Source organism: Stegostoma tigrinum, chromosome 8, assembly GCF_030684315.1.
Source record: "Stegostoma tigrinum isolate sSteTig4 chromosome 8, sSteTig4.hap1, whole genome shotgun sequence".
Taxonomy (NCBI): Eukaryota; Metazoa; Chordata; class Chondrichthyes; order Orectolobiformes; family Stegostomatidae; genus Stegostoma; species Stegostoma tigrinum.
In genome coordinates, this window is record NC_081361.1 from 86,832,133 (window position 1) to 86,849,699 (window position 17,567).

Below are 17,567 nucleotides of genomic sequence, written 5' to 3' on the forward strand. Positions count from 1 at the left end.
ATAATTCTTTTTTTTTAAAGAATGCATTTGGCTCAATACTTCAGCCTCCTTCTCATCCAATTGACAAAGTGTACAGTTGGGGCACTGTAATCAGGGATGGTGGTTGATTGACTGGTACAACATTGTGTAACCATGACAGTTTAATTGGTTGAGGCTAACACACCATAATGGTCAACTAGACAAGGAACTGGCCAGATGTGGACACCAAACTGTAACCCAGAATATGCTTTCAGCAGAGGAGAAACAGGGATAAATGAATAGTTTTCTGGAAGGGCATTAAGAAGGCAAAGGGATCTTGCTCATCCTTCTGTTTCCTTTCACAGCTACCCAAAAGTAGGTTTATGAACAAAATTGCACTATCCATCATTGAATGATGGAACAAAATTCACCATGATGGATTATATGTGAATTGGACAAACACTTTGAATGAAACAGCCCGAGTCCAACTTTTTTCCCTACCTGGAGATCCAGAAGTTCTTTTACACTTGATTAGTACATTTTCATACTGTCTGCTCCTTATTTAAAGGCACATAGTTTTAAAAATAGATAATGGACAGCAAGTGACTTGAAGACGTTACAGTCAAAATGCAATATTGTGGCATACCAAAACATATGAACAAAATCAAACTATTGAACACAAAATATAAAAGTTAATTGAGCTATATTTATTATTTAATAAATTATAGATCATTGAGGCATTCTGGGTGTCCACATAAAACTGGAGATCACAAATCACACAGCCATCTTTAACACCTACCACAAATGATTGTGGACGATCATGGAATCCAAGATACTTGGAATCCCAGCCACCCAAAGAGCAGCCCACCCAGATCCACTTCCCATCTGATCCCTATAACCCTGCATTTTACACTGCTAAACCACCTTGCCAGCATATCCATAGATCCTATGGGCAATTTAGCACAGCCAATCCATCTAATTTGCACATCTTTGGACTGTGGGAAGAAACTGGGCACCTAAGGGAAGCCCACACCGACATGGGAAAATGTGCAAGCTCCACAGCGACAGTCGCCCAAGGGTGGAGTGGAACCCAGGTCCCTGGCATTGTGAAGTAGTGGCCCTAACTACTGAGCCAACAAGCCAGCCATAGACAGCTGTGTAAACAACATCAACATACAGCAAACATTTATTCAATATTATATACTTTCAGGGTACAAGGTTTTGGTCCATAATTCAGACAGTCTGTTTCAAAACAAAATTTTTCATGCAAACTGTAACATCATCGTGTAGTGTATACTTTAAAATGTCAAATTCTAGTTATCTAATGTTACAATAAACTTTACTTTTGCTGCAAAAGTCGGGGAAGGAGACACAGTAGCATTATAGTACTGTCACTAACAACCCAGGTGCCCAAGCTAATGTTGTGGAACAAAGATTCAAATCCCAAAGATGGTAGAATTTGAATTCAATATGAAGTCTTCAGATACAAGCTGGTCGAATGGTGAATACATAACCACTGTTGATTATTGTAAAAGCCCATCTCGTTCGCTAATGTCCTTCAGGGAGGGGAATCTGCCTAGTCTGTCTTCTGTTTGTCTCCAGACTCTCAGCTTATTTAACAGCCATCTGAAATCGGCTAGACAGCCCACTCAGATGCAGGCAAATTAAGGATGAGCAACAGGTGCTAACCCAACCAATGATGCTCACATCTCATGAATGAATATAAAAATTACCAAGGGTTAACAGGATAAACCACAAGGTCATCAACAAACATGTTCTGATTCAGCAAGTCATCAGCTCTAACTAGAAGCATCTACAACTACGCATAACACATGTATGTGTCTCAGCAATAGTACTCTAACATAACAGTCATAAGATTGTAGGTTCAAAGCTCATTCCAACAGTTTTCTGCTAAGCAACACTGACTATGTGAATGCACTAGTCAAGGTGCTGTCTTTTGGATTAGACATTACTGAAGCCCACATAAAATTGCACTATTGAGATGATGATTCAGGTCTTGACCATAGTTCAACTCTTAGGGAACAGATGACTAGTAATTTATTAAATTGCTGTTTATGGAGGCTTTTTACGCTTAAAACGGCTGCCATATTTTAAAACTATAAACACACAAGTAACAAGATGTGTCATTTCTGTGAACCACTTTGAAATATTGTGAAAGATGCAATATTGAAATCTATTAACAGTTAGTGGATAATATTTTTGTTCTTTACTCACTGGATCTAGGCATCACCAGTAAGGCAGGCATTTATTGCTCATCTCTAATTGCCTTTGAACTGTGTGGCTTGTTGTGCCATTTCAGAAGGCAGCAAAAAGAGTCAACAACACTAATGTGGATCCGCAGTCAGGTAAGAACAATAGATTGCCTTCCTTAAAATGTCATTAGTGAACCAGATAGGCTTTTACAACAACTGGCAATAGTTACATGGTTATCATTAGGCCAGATTTTAACTCAGTTTTGACTGAATACAAATTTCACAAATCTGTCATGGTGGGATTTAAACACGCATTCCAAGAATGATAACCTGGGGATCTGAATTACTATCCAGTATTGTGGAGGCGGTGCCACAATGGCACACTTAAAATAACTGCAGCAAATTCAAAGTTTTATGTCCAAGTTGATGGATTATTTCTCACCACATACAAGGCAGCTGTACAAGATTATCAATGATATTATCCATTAATCGGCCGGCATGGTTAGCACTGCTTCCTCACAGCAACAGGGATCCAGGTTTGATTCCACCCTCAGGTGACTGTCTCTGTGGATTTTGCTCATTCTCCCACTGTCTGTGTGGATTTCCTCCAAGCGCTCCAGTTTCCATGCACAGTTTAAAGACATACAGGCTAGGTGAATTGGTCATGCTAGATTGCCCCTTAGTGTTCAGGGATGTGCAAGTTAGGTGGGTTAGCGATGCTAAATGTGGAATTATGGGGATAAAGATGGAGGGAGCTGGGTATGGGTAGGATGCTGTCCGGTCCATCAATTCTGCACTGACCCTCTGAATGGCCTTTTTCCACACCGTAGAAATGTCATGATTCTATTCAATAGCCACATATAACCTCAATAAATTCTGACCAAGTAAAGCTTCCAAACATCAATATCCCTCAAAACAATTTACTTAAAAACATCAACACACCTCCTAAAATCAAAGTAAACACACACTAAGTAATAGAAATGTGATTCAGGGGGTATACATATCACTGTTATATTTCGTTTACACCACAAATACTCTGACATCGTGGTAGATTGCGGTATTTGAGGCATATAAAACTTTTGTCAGTTTTCCCAACAGGGCCAGTTGATAAGGTGTGGGTTAAAACAAAGTCTGCAGTACTAAGAAAGGGAATCAAACAGGATTGCATATTTGAAGAGGGAAAAGAATAGGTAATTGTACTGTTCCAATGTTTTTAGTAGGTATCATTCCCAGATAGCAATAGGGTTTTGGTTGACTGCTGTACTACTTTGTTTGAAAATAAACAATGGCCATAACAACACAAATTAACAGATTAAAACTGAAATAAAAACACTTGCCACTACCAATATGGAAATCAACAGCAAGGAGTTTAATATGGCTAAGAGTTTGATGTTAAGTCATTGTCCGATTTGATCAACCCTATGCATGGCATCATTCTTTTCCTGAAAAAAAGCAGCTAAAAGAAAAAGAAACGTGGAGATGAACAACCTAAGTGCTATACTGACTGATTTTGATTTGTCACCATGAAATGGTGCCTTATGAACAAAGAATATGGAAAAATAGAAACATTTAACTTGAACAGAGTTCATCAGTCCTGAACAACGTATCACCAATGACACCTGCACTGCAATCCCTCTGCAACCACTTTGCTGTCGTCTGCACCGGACCCAAACAACATCGAAGTAATTAATCCTCAGGCGCCATCCTTGCCGCTGGGCCAATACTCCTACACCATCACCCTGTCACCACTTGTGCCAGATCCACTGTCAGTCATGTCTCTCATCACTGGGCCCACCTCATCAACGTTGCTGTGACGACCTTCCACCACTGCTAGCACTGGATCCAACCAACAGCGAAATTGATGATCCTCAGGCACCATCTTTTGCTGCTGGGCCTATCTTGCCAACGTCAACTCTGCTGATCTAGCAGCCGTTAATCATAGGGCCTGTGCTTATTCCGGAAAAGCAAGTGGGAACTCACTCTCCTTAGTGATTAAACCCACTCGAGGTCTGCGCCCTGGACTTTCTCTGTTTCTGATGCCGTCCAAACTCAGGACAAAGGAAGTAAGTTAAAGGAAAAAAAAAAGGCGCAAAGAGAAGAAAAGAAAAGCAATCATAGCGGAGGAGTTCCAGTACAGCAGCCTTACGTTGCTGTTATCCTGGACCCATACACAACAATAGCAAGTAGTAGGAGTATAGTACATGCTGGATGCTCTGAGCTAAGGAACAAAGAGGAATTCATGAAGGCGATAAAATGCTCCTCAGGCAGTAAGATTATTCATTCCGTTTAACGAATCTGTGCTTCACAGTAAAACGCCTCAAGAGATCAGTTTTGGGAGAATGGGAACTATTTAAACATAAAACATTCTCAATGTACCAACTGCTTTTAATCTACTACTCCACTGTTGCAAATCAACTTGAAACTAAACAACAATGTCCTTGTGGTCACTTCTCCACAGTTTACCCTGCAAGATCTAGATTCAATGTGGCATCATCACCGACTGATACAAGGGTATTCAACTTCGTGGAAATCAATTGATGTAGGCATAACAATTAATATACAATGCACTTTACATTAAAATATTGGCTCATTCATCACCATGTAACTAAAATATTTTAGTCACCTAGCCACATTCTTTCTGGATTCAATACTTCGCCAAAAAGCTACACACTTTTCCAAATAAAACTGCATCAACATATTAAACAGTTGGAGAGTAATTATGTCAATTAAGCTACCCTCTGCAAGGGATCCCTCAGGGACATGAGGTGGATGGATGTAGTGACTTTAAGGAGGCCAGTCAAGTGGTCCTCATAGGAGTTCTCTGATTTGGCCAGATTAACAGCCTCAATTAGGGAGCCCTAGCTGACAGATAAGAACAGGAATGTCAGGCATTCTGTTCACTCCAAGTGCTGACTCTCAGGGCCCTGGATCAGTATCAAGGACTGTCCATGTGTAAATAAAGGGCAACTTGGTTTCAGGATACCAGCCTCTGTGGAATTATTTCAGAGGGTATCGTACGCAGCAATCCCTTGGTCTCCCAGCCCAACTGTTCATTTTGCAATGCTGTGGAGTCCATGGACCATGCATGTATTGGTTGTGGGCATTTGCACTTTTAAAATATTTGAAAAGCCTTTTGTCGTGCTTTTAGTTGCACTTCAGTGCTGCACTGCTGATCTTTGGGCAACTGGTGTACAGGGGTGAAGGCAGATCAGAGAACCTCCTCAGGGGTCTGCTCCTGGGTTTGGCCAGGCTAAATTTAAAAAAAAAGAACTGCAGGTGCTGTAAATCAGGAAACAAAACAGAAATTGCTGATAAAGTTCAGCAGGTCTGGCAGCATCTGTAAAGGAAAGGGTCACCGGTCCCAAAACGTTAACTCTCTTCTTTCCTTTACAGATGCTGCCAGAGCTGCTGAGCTTTTCCAGCAACTTGTGTTGTGTTTCCCGGCAAGGCTAGGCTGTCATAAAAAAGATTCAGACAACAGGCCACTGAGCAGGTACTGTGGCGAACACAGTGCTCCATTCTGATTTAGTTCCCTCCTTGTCTCCCTAACTCCCTTCATGTTTTAACAAAAACATTGCCCTTAACAGGCTTTGTCTGAAAATGTTTCATTAGCCACACGGTAATTTTCCTGGTGGCGGAAAAAAAATTATACAATAAAGTATATACACAAAAAAGTGAAACCTTAGGGAATAAAAAAGCTACGACTAGTCAACCTCAACGCAAAGCTTGCTTCAAGACAATACAGCAATGGATATTCATATAGCAACATTTGACTGCTTCACCAGAGAAATACAAAACATGACACCGAACCACCAATCTTCCACTAACACCACTCTGGAAGTTAACACTGACCAGAAACTGAACTGGACTTGCCATATAAATACTGCGGCTACAGAAGCTAGGAATCCTACAGTAAGTTAATCACAGCCTGTCTCCCAAAACCTATCTACAAGGTATAACTCATGTCTGATGGAAGATTCAACCTGCAGCTCCAATGTTCAAGAGGGTTACCACCATCCAAGCCAAAAGGAGTTTTCACATACCAGAGAAATTCACCAAGCCTCATTTGACAGCACCTTTGAAACCCACCACCAGCCAGAAGTTCAAGAGCTGCACATACACAGTATACCACCACCTGCAAGGTCTCTCCAAGCCAACCACCATTCTGACTTAGGAATGTCACTAATCCCTAAATGTCCCTGTCAAAACCCTGGAATCTACACCAAATAAACCACAGTGGTGTAGGCGTCCACCACCTTCTCTCGAGCAGCTAGAGATGGGGAATGACTGTTGGCCCAACCAGCGACACTCCATTCCATGGATGAATATAAAACATTACCTGAGACAGCAGCGAAGTTGCATGATAGCACGAGGATGAAAATAGATAGTCTAAGGTTAGTGTGAATCCATGGTCAGAAGGTCACGTCAGAATCAAATGACACCAAAGTTGTGATCAGACTTGCTTAATGTTGTACTGCTACCATGCAAAAAGATGGCACTGGAACTTTGGGAGTTTGGAGCAGGGCCCGAAAACAATAGTTTCAGATTTCCTAATATTCATTGGAGAAAATTTCTGCCCAGCTATCAAATAAACAATGTGATAATTTAGGAATGGAGTAGAGAGAAGGTAGAAAGGTAGAGATGAGCATCATCAATGCAAAGCCTAGTGGTGTGCTTTCAAACAATACTGTTGAAAAACAGGGTTATTGAAAAATCCTTGAGGGAATACCAAATATAAGTGTGCAGTCAGGAAGGGAAAGTACTGGAAATGATACTCTTGTTGTAATTAGATGCAGAAGAATGGAATTGGGTGAGTGCAGACCCACCCAACTGAAAGACAGTAGGGGGCTGTTGAAGGAGGAAGTTGACAATATCCATGTCAAAGGTTGCAACAGGCTGAGACGCATGAGGGGGGAGAGCTTACCTTTGTCACGATTGTGGACGAGATCATTTATGACCGATGAAATCCATTCTGTAATTTGATGGGGTGGTAATCCACTTTGAGTGATTCTAACATGTAGTAATTTATGCTAAAAACTCAATTTAATACAAAAGCAAAATACTGCAGACGCTCTCAAATCTTGACATTTTGCCCAAAGTTTAACTGAATTTAGTTTGGATTGTATAGTCTTAACTTCCAGGGAATCACCAGTGCCGGTTAGCTTTACTTATGGATATTAGTCATGGAGCTTGTAGCATTTTTGTTCACAGTAGGATTCATTCAAATAATTTGGAAAGATAGGCAGTAAATCACTAATTTTATTTCAAATTTGTGATAAGTTTTTGATGACATAGTGCATGAGTGGAAAAACACGAAAAAAAACTTGAGAGACAAGGAGGAAAAATATTCTGATTACTCATCTGGTGTTTTTGGTTTTTATGAAAATCAGAAACTACAAGATATAGGAGAGAAGGAACAATAAAGAACGTAGGGATTGGCAGACAATTTTATCTACTGCGATAGACGATAATTTTGATTTGGAAATCAAATAGCAGTTTGATTTCAAAAAACAGTTGTACATTGCAGAGCAAACAACTGTTTATCTTACTATCCAATTAAAACATGCAGCTACTTAGTTTACCATGCACTATAAAGGCTAAGTGTTTAATATTTTTTGTGGCCTGAGCTTTGAAGAAATTAATCAGTTTTGCCACAATCCAAGTTTTATTGATACCCTTCATTGAAACTTTGTTTTGAAAGATCTACAAATATCACATGACTTCAGCTAATTACTTGGGTTTACTCCATAGAAATCGCATTCCTGCAATTTATGGATGTCTTTTTGCGATATTGTTCTGGATATCAGTTGAAGGAGGATTGCCCAGCTAATTTCTCTGCCTTCTGAAACATCCTTAAGTATCCAGTGTGAAGTTTGATTGTTCGCTTAAAAAGGTGATTTTGCAATGCTGTTTCCCAAAAAAAAAGCATCTGCATAGACTCGGTGGCATCTGCACCCGATGGATAATCATCCGAACAGTCAACTATTCACCTTTCAATTTCTTCAAGAACTAAGCATTATTTGTGAAAGAGTGTGTTCCCCTTCCACCAAAGTGACTCTCTGTAAACTGAAATTGAGTTTCTTCCCTACTCTTTGCATGCATGTGTTGTAGATTATTTTGGAGTTGTAAAATTTACATTGTCGTATCACAAATTGTGTTGGCCAGTTTTGTATCTTTGTTGAATAAATTTTGTTTTAAATAGATCAATAGCATTGCATTTATCAAAGAAGCTTAGTTGATGGATCTTTTTATTCCAGGTCAAATATTTTTGGCGAATTGTATTATTCTGCATACTAAATATGACTTTGATTAGGTACATGTCATACAGAAATTGAAAGATCTCAAAACCAAATCCAGTAACAATTTATTTTTGTACATAAGTTGTTTAACAGCCAGCTACGTTGGACTGATATCTACAAATTCTCCAAAGTAGCAACACTAACATTTTTGTACCTCTTCCATCATTTAGGAACTGTTAAGTCTCTAATACAGAATATCAAAGAGTTAGCAAAATTTTGACAAAATATACATATTCCAATCACTACAAAGCTTTTCATTCGGCAACGTTAAGATTTCTAATCTTAACTTCTGTCCACGTGTAAAATAAGAGAGATGAAATTACAAATCTAGTTACCAAAAGATAGTGAAATAGTCAGGCATCAGATGAATTCTACAAGCCGTTGGAAAAAGAACGGTTACAAAGATCAAGTGGCAGACTGCTTAGTCTGGGAGAAAGAATCCTTCCTTATAACACTAATAAGTGATGTTGACTGGCAGGGGGATGATTAGATTCTGTTGCAAAACTGAATCTACGTTATATCACAACATACTCAACAGGTCAAGAAGAACTTGCTGCTAAGCTCACTATCCAGTTTAAAAACGTAGACACGAAAAACTAATGATCAAGCTGACCAGATATTTATACCGAGAATATGCAAATAATTTTCCTCCACTCCACAATCTCCTCCCAACTTGAAAAGCCTTACAACTCCTCTGCAAATGCACCTTTTCTATCAAATTAAATGTTACAGAAGTCAACTTAAATTTCTTCAGAGAGAACACGTTTAAGACTCTAATAAATTACATATGTAATTCTAAGCATTAACCCCACCCTAATCAGCAAGAGTTGTAAGACCTTGTATTACTGCAAATCAGAAAACATCTCATTACTGACACATCCAGAAAACATTAATGGGCCTCTCAATCCACATGGAGTTTTGAAATTACAACAGTTAAAGCATTACATTTAATGTGGAAGCATTCATGTTTAACTTGTTAGGAATGAAACCAAATCAAAATTATACAATACAAGATTTTCAAGTTAAGTTCTATCGAACATCAAGTTGAAAATAGCTGAAAAAAAGCGCAGCATATGCTGGATATACAAGTCAGCCAGCATCTACAAAAACTGCCAAGTTCATGTTTCACAAATAAGCCTTCATCACACGATCAATTAAAACTTGATAATTAATTTTTCTATTTGATGACTGATCTCCTGAGCATTTCAAGAGTTTGCAGCTTTCATTAGACATCAATTTGCCTTCTAACTTTATTATTTATATTGTTTGTAATATCTTTCTATCTAATTAACTTCAATATTTTCAGGCTTCTTTAAACAAGTTCTGGGAAAGGCTTGATGGATCAGCTATCTTTTCCTGCCATTGACTTTGTACCAAAATAAACTGCACTTCAAGCAATATAAATTTCACAATCAAATGGTTATTGTTCATTGTAAATGGACAATTCAAAACAAAGGATATTTCAGCATCCAATACAACATTGTTCAAGGCCTAACGGGAAGCAATGGCCTAATGGTATTATCGCTGGACTGTTAATCAGACATCCAGACATTCTGGGGACCCGGGTTTGAATCCTGCCAGGGCACTGGTGGAATTTGAATTCAATAAATATCCAAAATTAAGAATCTGACGATGACTGTGAATTGGTTTTCGGGAAAAAAAAAGAACCTATCTGGCTCACTACTGTCCTTTAAGGAAGGAACTGCCATTCTTACCTGATCTGGCCTACATATGACTCCAGTCCCAAAGAAGTGTGGTTGACTCTTAACTGCTCTCTGAGCAATTAGGAATGGACAATAAATGCCACCTCGCCTGCAATACCCCTCATCCCATGAATGAATAGAGAACAATAAAATTAATAACTAGCTCCATTTTCTACAGTGCTGCAAAACAACAGATTTAACTGAAGGTGGAAGGATAGTAGAGATCAATTGTACCTGGCTGTAATTATGTATAACACAGAGGTTGATACCTAACCTGATTCAGTGTCAATGCTATCTGAAGAACTAGATTCACTACTGCTGCTGTCACTTTCAGAGTCTGAAGAACTGCTGCTGCTGCTGCTTTCACTTAATCTCGAACATTGGCCCATATCTATAGCTGGGTTATTCTTCTGAGCTGTAAAAAAAAAAAGTCAAAACACTTAATTTGAGGACAAAAAGAAAGTGCATGGTATTATAGTTTGAGCATACCAGTACATACAGTTTTTTTGTTTTTTTCCAGAGTTCAGATGCCCACTCACATCCTGTAATCTTTTTTCCAGCTCTTGCCTTTTCTCCAGTTGAATTTCTTCTTTAGATTTTCCTGAAGACTTTTTAGCTACACAATATGGTATCCAAAAATACATTAGACTTGCCATCACTCTAAATGAGAATACGCATACTGTACAATTTCATACTTACGCAAAGTTTTTCTTTGCTTTTTTCTTAGGCAAGTATTAACATGTCTTTCCAGGTCTCTCAGCGTAGAGGATTTTAAAGTTTCAAAGTCAATTTCTATTTCGTCTGGATTAGAGTCCCTTAAGGATGGCTCTCGTGCCTGTATTATATGAACAATGCGCCCCAATTTGTCACCAGGAAGCTTGTTTATATTGAGACTTAATTGTCTCTTTTCATCATAAGACATCGGCTTAGCATCATCTTCTGATTCACACACTGGCATTTGCAGCTTAGTTCTCCTTGATCTCCTGCATTACAAAACGTATTTATTAGACAGAGCTGGTCAATAAAAGTGGTATTACAAACATTTCTTGCTTACTCAATGGCATGTCAAAGCCACAATGATTGGCCATGCTGGTGGAATCATATTTTGTAAAATCGAGCACAAATGAAATTATATGCTTCATAGCATCAGAATAATTTATATTTTTTGTCCACCGGCCATCATTAAGACTGCCATTAAAACATAATTCATTTATGGAGTCTTTTTGTAGAAATGTTTACAATGCTGAATGTTAGCTTGTAATTGACAGCCATACAACTTGTAAGCAATTGAGTGAATGGGTTACTTAAAAATTGCAGGAATAAAAGCCGCGATTAAGTATTATAATTGAGATCATTTTATTTGTTTGCATTGTTTCAGCAATGACTGCCAACCTTCTTGTGAATATGCAAGCGAGGGGCAGAAATACGTCACTCAGCCCTCAAGCCTGCTGCCATTTAAGAAAATAATGGATAACCTGTTAAGTCCATATTCTTGTCTACCACAAATTCACCATCTTGCTTATGAAGGGTCTAATCCCCCTCCACCACAAAAACTATGCTTTCTCTGTTTTCTTAAGTGCTCAAAAGACTCACGAACGTCAAAAAAAAAATTTGCCTCATTTGTCTTATATGAAGACCCTTTATTTTGAAAAGTGATCTCTAGTTCTAGATTTTCTCACAAAAGGAAACTTCCTTCCCAAACGCACAAGTCTCGCTTGTCCAATCTTTCCTCATAAGACAAACTGTCTACTCCAAGAATTACAATGAACACAGCATCTCAGGAGCACAAAAGCTGACATTTCAGGCCTAGACCGTTCAGAGATGAAGGGTCTAGGCCCAAAACGTCAGCTTTTGTGCTCCTGAGATGCTGCCTGGCCTGCTGTGTTCATCCAGCTTCACACTTTGATATCTTGGATTCTCTAGCATCTGCAATTCCCGTTATCACTCACACTGCTCCAAGAATTAGTCTAGTAAAACATCTCTGAACTGCTTCCAAATTTATATCCTTCCTTAACTAAGTAAGCCAATACCCTGTGCAGTACTTCAGATGAATTTTCAATGTCTTTCATAACTGAAGCAGAACTTCTTTAATTTTGCATTCAATCCGTTGCAACAAAAACATTCTATTAGATTGTCTTATTGTTTGCTATACTTGCATATTAACCTTTAGCAATTCATGCACTAGGAAACAGAGGTCAACAAAAGACATAGTAATCCATTGCAGAAATTCTGAAGCTTGACTGGTCTTCAACTTAAGTGAGTGACAAGCAGGACAAGGAGACAAAACGTGCCAACATTCTGGTGTATAAAGTAGAGAATTAAATGATTTTCCCCATCATAATCAAGAGCAGTTCAACACGATAGGAAACATCATTGCAACAGAACAAAAGAAACAGGAACAAGATTAAAAATATGGCTCTTTGAGCCAGCTCTGCTATTTATGATGATCAAAACTGACATGCTCCACATATATTTCAATTTTCTGATAGACCAAAATATTCATGTCTTAGCCTTTAATATGGTCAACCTTGAAATACCTACAATTTTAAAATTCTGAATCCAAAACTCTACCCTCTCAATCCCAAGTGAAGAAATTTCAAATCCTTTTATACTGTACCTTCAGACTTTATCCCAATGTTCTAGAATTGTCAGAGGTGGTAATTTCTGTGCCCACCTTGTCAAGCCACTTCAGAGTTATGTATGCTTCAATGAGATCACATCTCATTCTTCTAAACTCTGACTCTATGTTTAATTTATTCAGCCTATCAAAAACAATCTTCTCATCCCAGGTACCAATCCAGTAAAACATACGATAAAACACGTGGCAAAACATTTCTTCCAAAACCAACATGTCGGTTGAAAGAACACAATAAAACTGCTCAAGACAGGTAAAGAAAAACATTGCTTAAAAACCTCTAGAGACAATTTTATTACCAACTGTAGTGGTACTTTTTGGGGTCCCAAGATTCAATGTCATGTCAGCGACTAAAAAGTCAAACTACAACTTGTAAATGCCAGACTTCACTGATTGTGATAATACCGTAAAATTCAGCAACCATACAGTTCAATGGATAACCTCATGGTGAGAATGAGCCTTACAGGCTTCAGTAAAGGTCATAGCAGAACAATGCAAATGGTCCAGCAGACTGTGAAAGCTTAGCCATCAGGTATACTCAAGACAGACTGCAAGTACTAACAACATCAGGGGATACAGGGCTAGTGCAGATAAGTGTCATGTAAGTAGATGAAGAACCATGATCTTTGAAGGCAAAGCAAGCTCAACGGGCTGAATGGTGTACTCCTGCTTTACGTTCCAAACCAGGGCATATCAGGACTCAGAGCACTTTCTTCATTACGCAAACTAGTAATTTTGGTTTTTATAATAAATCAAGTCATTAATAACAACTTCCCTGCACTTTTTGGTCTATCAAATAAGGTTGTTTCAGCAAATCTATTAGACAACCACCAACATTTATTTATAGCGTACTATTTAAACTAAAATAAATTCATCAGATAAATTGATAAATCAATATAAAAAAAGGTTTTTCCTCCCCCCTCCAGTTATTTAGAGACTTGATTGTCAGGTCAACAATTTGAAACATTGCTGTTACTCTTTCTGTAGATGCACCTGACTGCCGACTCCTTTATCAAATTTTCAGCATTATCAGTATTTGATGGCTGCAGAGGTTGATGCTCCAGCCAGAGCTCCTCTGTTCTTCGAAGTTTTTCTAGTGCCGCTAACCCTCTCTCCGCACCCCCCCCCCAACCCACCATCCACCGTTCTTTTTCCCCTCCTCCTTTGCATTTTTTTTCACAACTTACCAATGGGAATGTAGGAGGTGACACCTAACCAGATGGCAGTGCATGTGGCGAGGGGTGGGGTCACTGAACCCCAGGATGAGGCTGGTGCATGGGGGCAGCAAGCCCTGGTGTGGAGGTCAGCAGGGGTAGCGCAAGCCCAGGAGAAAGAAAAACTTACCTCAAAGCAGCTGAGTGCCGATGCGGTGCAGCTTGGAGCAGAACAGGGACAGTTGTTGGACTGGATTCTAGTGCAGGCAGTCCGATCATGTGTGGAAGTTGCCTGTGCTGAGCTACTGCAATATAATGTTCGTTTGTAACTTGTTTATCTGAGTGTAATAACTACCCTTTAACCCATATTTCTAACTTATACTATGAACCACTGTAAAGTAATTTAACTACTTTTTTTATTCATCTTTTTGTATCTAAGATTTGTACCCAGGTACTTTGTACCCAAGGTGGCACCATAAGAGGCAACACTAAACTTTTCACTGTACTCCTGTACTTGAGCACGTGACAAGAAGATATTCTATTCTGTTCTATTCTATTCTGCTTTGCTTTTTAAAAATTTGGTATAATAAGCTGACTAACTGAAGTCCACCATCCAGAGTATATTCTGCACCCTCAGAGCTTCTAAGCGATGTTCAGAACCTTAACATGCATGATGATTTTTAAAACCTATCAATCATTTGGCTATGGAACATTCTGGGATCTTCTCTGAAATGCAATGGTGTGATATGAATTCTTTTTCGAAGGTTATACTAAGCTAGAGTAAAGTATCATGGGAAATGGAACAGAAGCCCATGTTTTTTCTTAGGAAAATCAAACTGCAACAGCTGGTTTTAAAAGTTGACTAGATTTCAAAGAGACCACTGACAAGCCAAAAATCAAACATTTCCTCTCAATCTGCAATCTGAGTACATCAGTGTCTTCAGGAATAGTAGAAATACTATATAGAAAAAAAATGGTGACAAGAATCTGTTTGTACCTTCTTTCCTCAGAGCTTTTCTTGTATTTCTTTTTCTGCAATTGCTTGGCTTTAGTTTTCTTCCTTTCACAGTTTTTCTTAAATTTCTTATCTTTCCTCCTCCTATCCTTTTTGACTTTGTTCTTTCTCCTCAGCCGAGACAGTGGAGTTTGAGTTAATGCTTTGAGCTGATCATGCACCGCTTTCAACTGTTGGGGATAATATTGAGATAAGTCAAAATCTCCATATATTTAGTTAAAATTGCCATTCTAACTTTGCTTATTTCAGAAATTAATTATCACAGTAAAAATAATTTGGCTTGTCTGCCCTCTTCCCCATTCTCCTGAACACCACAATTACCCTACATTTTACCTGCAAAATAATCTACTGAACTCAGCACAGAATATATTTCAGGACTCAATATCCATTGCTCCGTTAGTGAGAATTTCAAGAACTAACAGTCCTAGAAACAAAATCCTCCTCACTAGTCTTTTAAAAGGGAGCCTCCTGATTTTTAAATTCTGACTGATTCTGGCTATCAATATCTCACTTGCTGCGAGCAACCAAATGAAGATGCTGCTGATTCAATCTGCCAGCTTTGGGACATTTGGTGAATATACTTACCATCACTCCAGCACAAAAGTTCATACAGTTTTAATACATTCACCAGGTGCAGGGCCACCATTTATTGTTCATCCTTGACTGTCCTTGACAATGTGTGGAGCTATCTTCTTGGACCACTACACAGCCCATTTGGTGCAGGAAATTCACAATTCTGTTAGGCAGAGTGTCCCACAATTTTGACCTAGTGACAGAGGGAATGGCACATATTTCCAAGTCAGGTTGGTGATTGGTTTAAAAGGGAAACTTCTGAGGCGGAGTCCTGGTGGTCATGTTGACCTTGTCCTATTGGCTGAAAGGTTTCAGGTGCTGCCTAAATAGCTTTGGTGAATTCTGCAGTATCCCCTGTATGAAGGAACATACTGTTACTGAGCATCAGTGGTGGAGATAGAGAATATCATGCAGGTGGTGACAAGTAGGCTGCTTTGATCTAGATTGTGTCCAGTTTCCATCTCATTACTTACGGTGTTTTGTAGATCACAGACATAATTTGGGCAGCCAGGAGATTTACCCACTGCAGAATTCTGAACTTCTGACCCGGCCTTACAGCCACAGTACTTTTTAGGTCATTTCAGTTCAGTTTCTGGACAATTGTAATCTCCAGGATGTTTTAGTGGGGGTTTCAGCAATGGTAATGAAAGACTCAGTAATACATCATGGAAACAGGCCTTTCAGCCCAAACTGGTGCATGTTGACCATGGTGCAATTGTACACATTTGGTCCACTTCCCTCTAAACCTTCCCCATCCAATGTACCTATCCAAATTTTTTTTAAAAATGTTGCTATTGTACCTGCCTCACTCACTCTCTGTGGCAGCCCATTCTGTATATGCACCACTGTGTGAAGAAGCAGACCTTCAGTTCTTCCTTAAATCTTTCCCCTCCTACCTTAAACCGATGCCTACCCCTGGGGAAAAGACTATATGCATTTACCCTATCTATGCCCTTGATCTTTTAATATGTCTCAATAAGGTCACCCCTCATTCTCCTATATTTCTTGGAATGAAGTCCTATCCTGGCCAACCTTTCCCTTCAACTCAGGCATACTAGTCCTGGCAACATCCGCGTGAATCTTCTTTGCACACTTCCCAATTTAACTATGTCTTTCCTACAACAGGGCAGCCAAAATATACAGAATACTCCAGGTGCAGCCTCAACAATGACTAATACAACTGTAACATAACGTTCCAACTGCTATGCTCAATGCCTTGACCAATGAAGGCCAGAATGCTAAATGCCTTCATCACTAGCCTGTCTACCTGTGACACCACTTTTCATGAATTTGTACTCCTAGGTCCCTCTGTTCCACAACACTCCTTAGACCTTACCATTTACCATACATGGCCTACCTTGATTTAACTTTCCAAAGTCCAACACCTCACACTTATCTATAATGAATTGCATTCGCCAATCTTCAGCTCAATTCCCCATCTGATCAAGAACCCCCTAATTTTTGATTATCTTAGTTGTTATCAATGATAGCTCCTAATTTTGTATCATCTATAAACTTACTAATCATGCCTTGTACGTTCATACCCAGATCATTAATGTAAATAACAAATAACAAAGGTCCCACTACCAACCCCTGTGGCACAGGCTTCCAGTACAAGAAGAAATCTTCAACAAAAAAACCAAAAGACCTGCGGATGCTGTAAATCAGGAACAAAAACAAAGTTGCTTCAAAAGCTCAGCAGGTCTGGCAGCATCTGTGGAGGAGGAAACAGAGTTCACGTTTCGGGTCCAGTGACCCTTCCTCAGAACTGATAGTGGCTGGGAAAACGTCACTTTATATACAGAAAATAGGGAGGTGGGTGGGGTAGGGAGTAAACGATTGGATAGAGCCCAAAGAGAGAGAAAGACAGTTGGACAGACAAAGGAGTTGTTAACAATCAGGCTGGGAGGGTGAACAGTTGTTAATAGGAACTGTGAGTGATTAACAACAGGGGGTGTGTAGTGGCAGGCTGTGGTAACAAGGTCTGGTGTGTGGGGTGGGGGAAGATTGGGACATG

At 39.3% G+C, this 17,567-nt stretch overlaps 1 protein-coding gene across 1 annotated transcript in view; it reads right to left on the bottom strand.

The window, feature by feature from the left end:
- Nucleotides 1-17,567, bottom strand: part of LOC125456667 (bromodomain-containing protein 3-like) — a 143,158-nt gene that overhangs the window by 32,303 nt on the left and 93,288 nt on the right. Inside the window, exons 13-16 of the mRNA XM_059648083.1 lie at nucleotides 14,960-15,147; nucleotides 10,873-11,156; nucleotides 10,673-10,789; nucleotides 10,448-10,588 (exon numbers count right to left, since the gene is read on the bottom strand). Coding sequence (XP_059504066.1) covers nucleotides 10,448-10,588; nucleotides 10,673-10,789; nucleotides 10,873-11,156; nucleotides 14,960-15,147 — 730 coding nt within the window. The remainder of the gene's footprint in view (nucleotides 1-10,447; nucleotides 10,589-10,672; nucleotides 10,790-10,872; nucleotides 11,157-14,959; nucleotides 15,148-17,567) is intronic.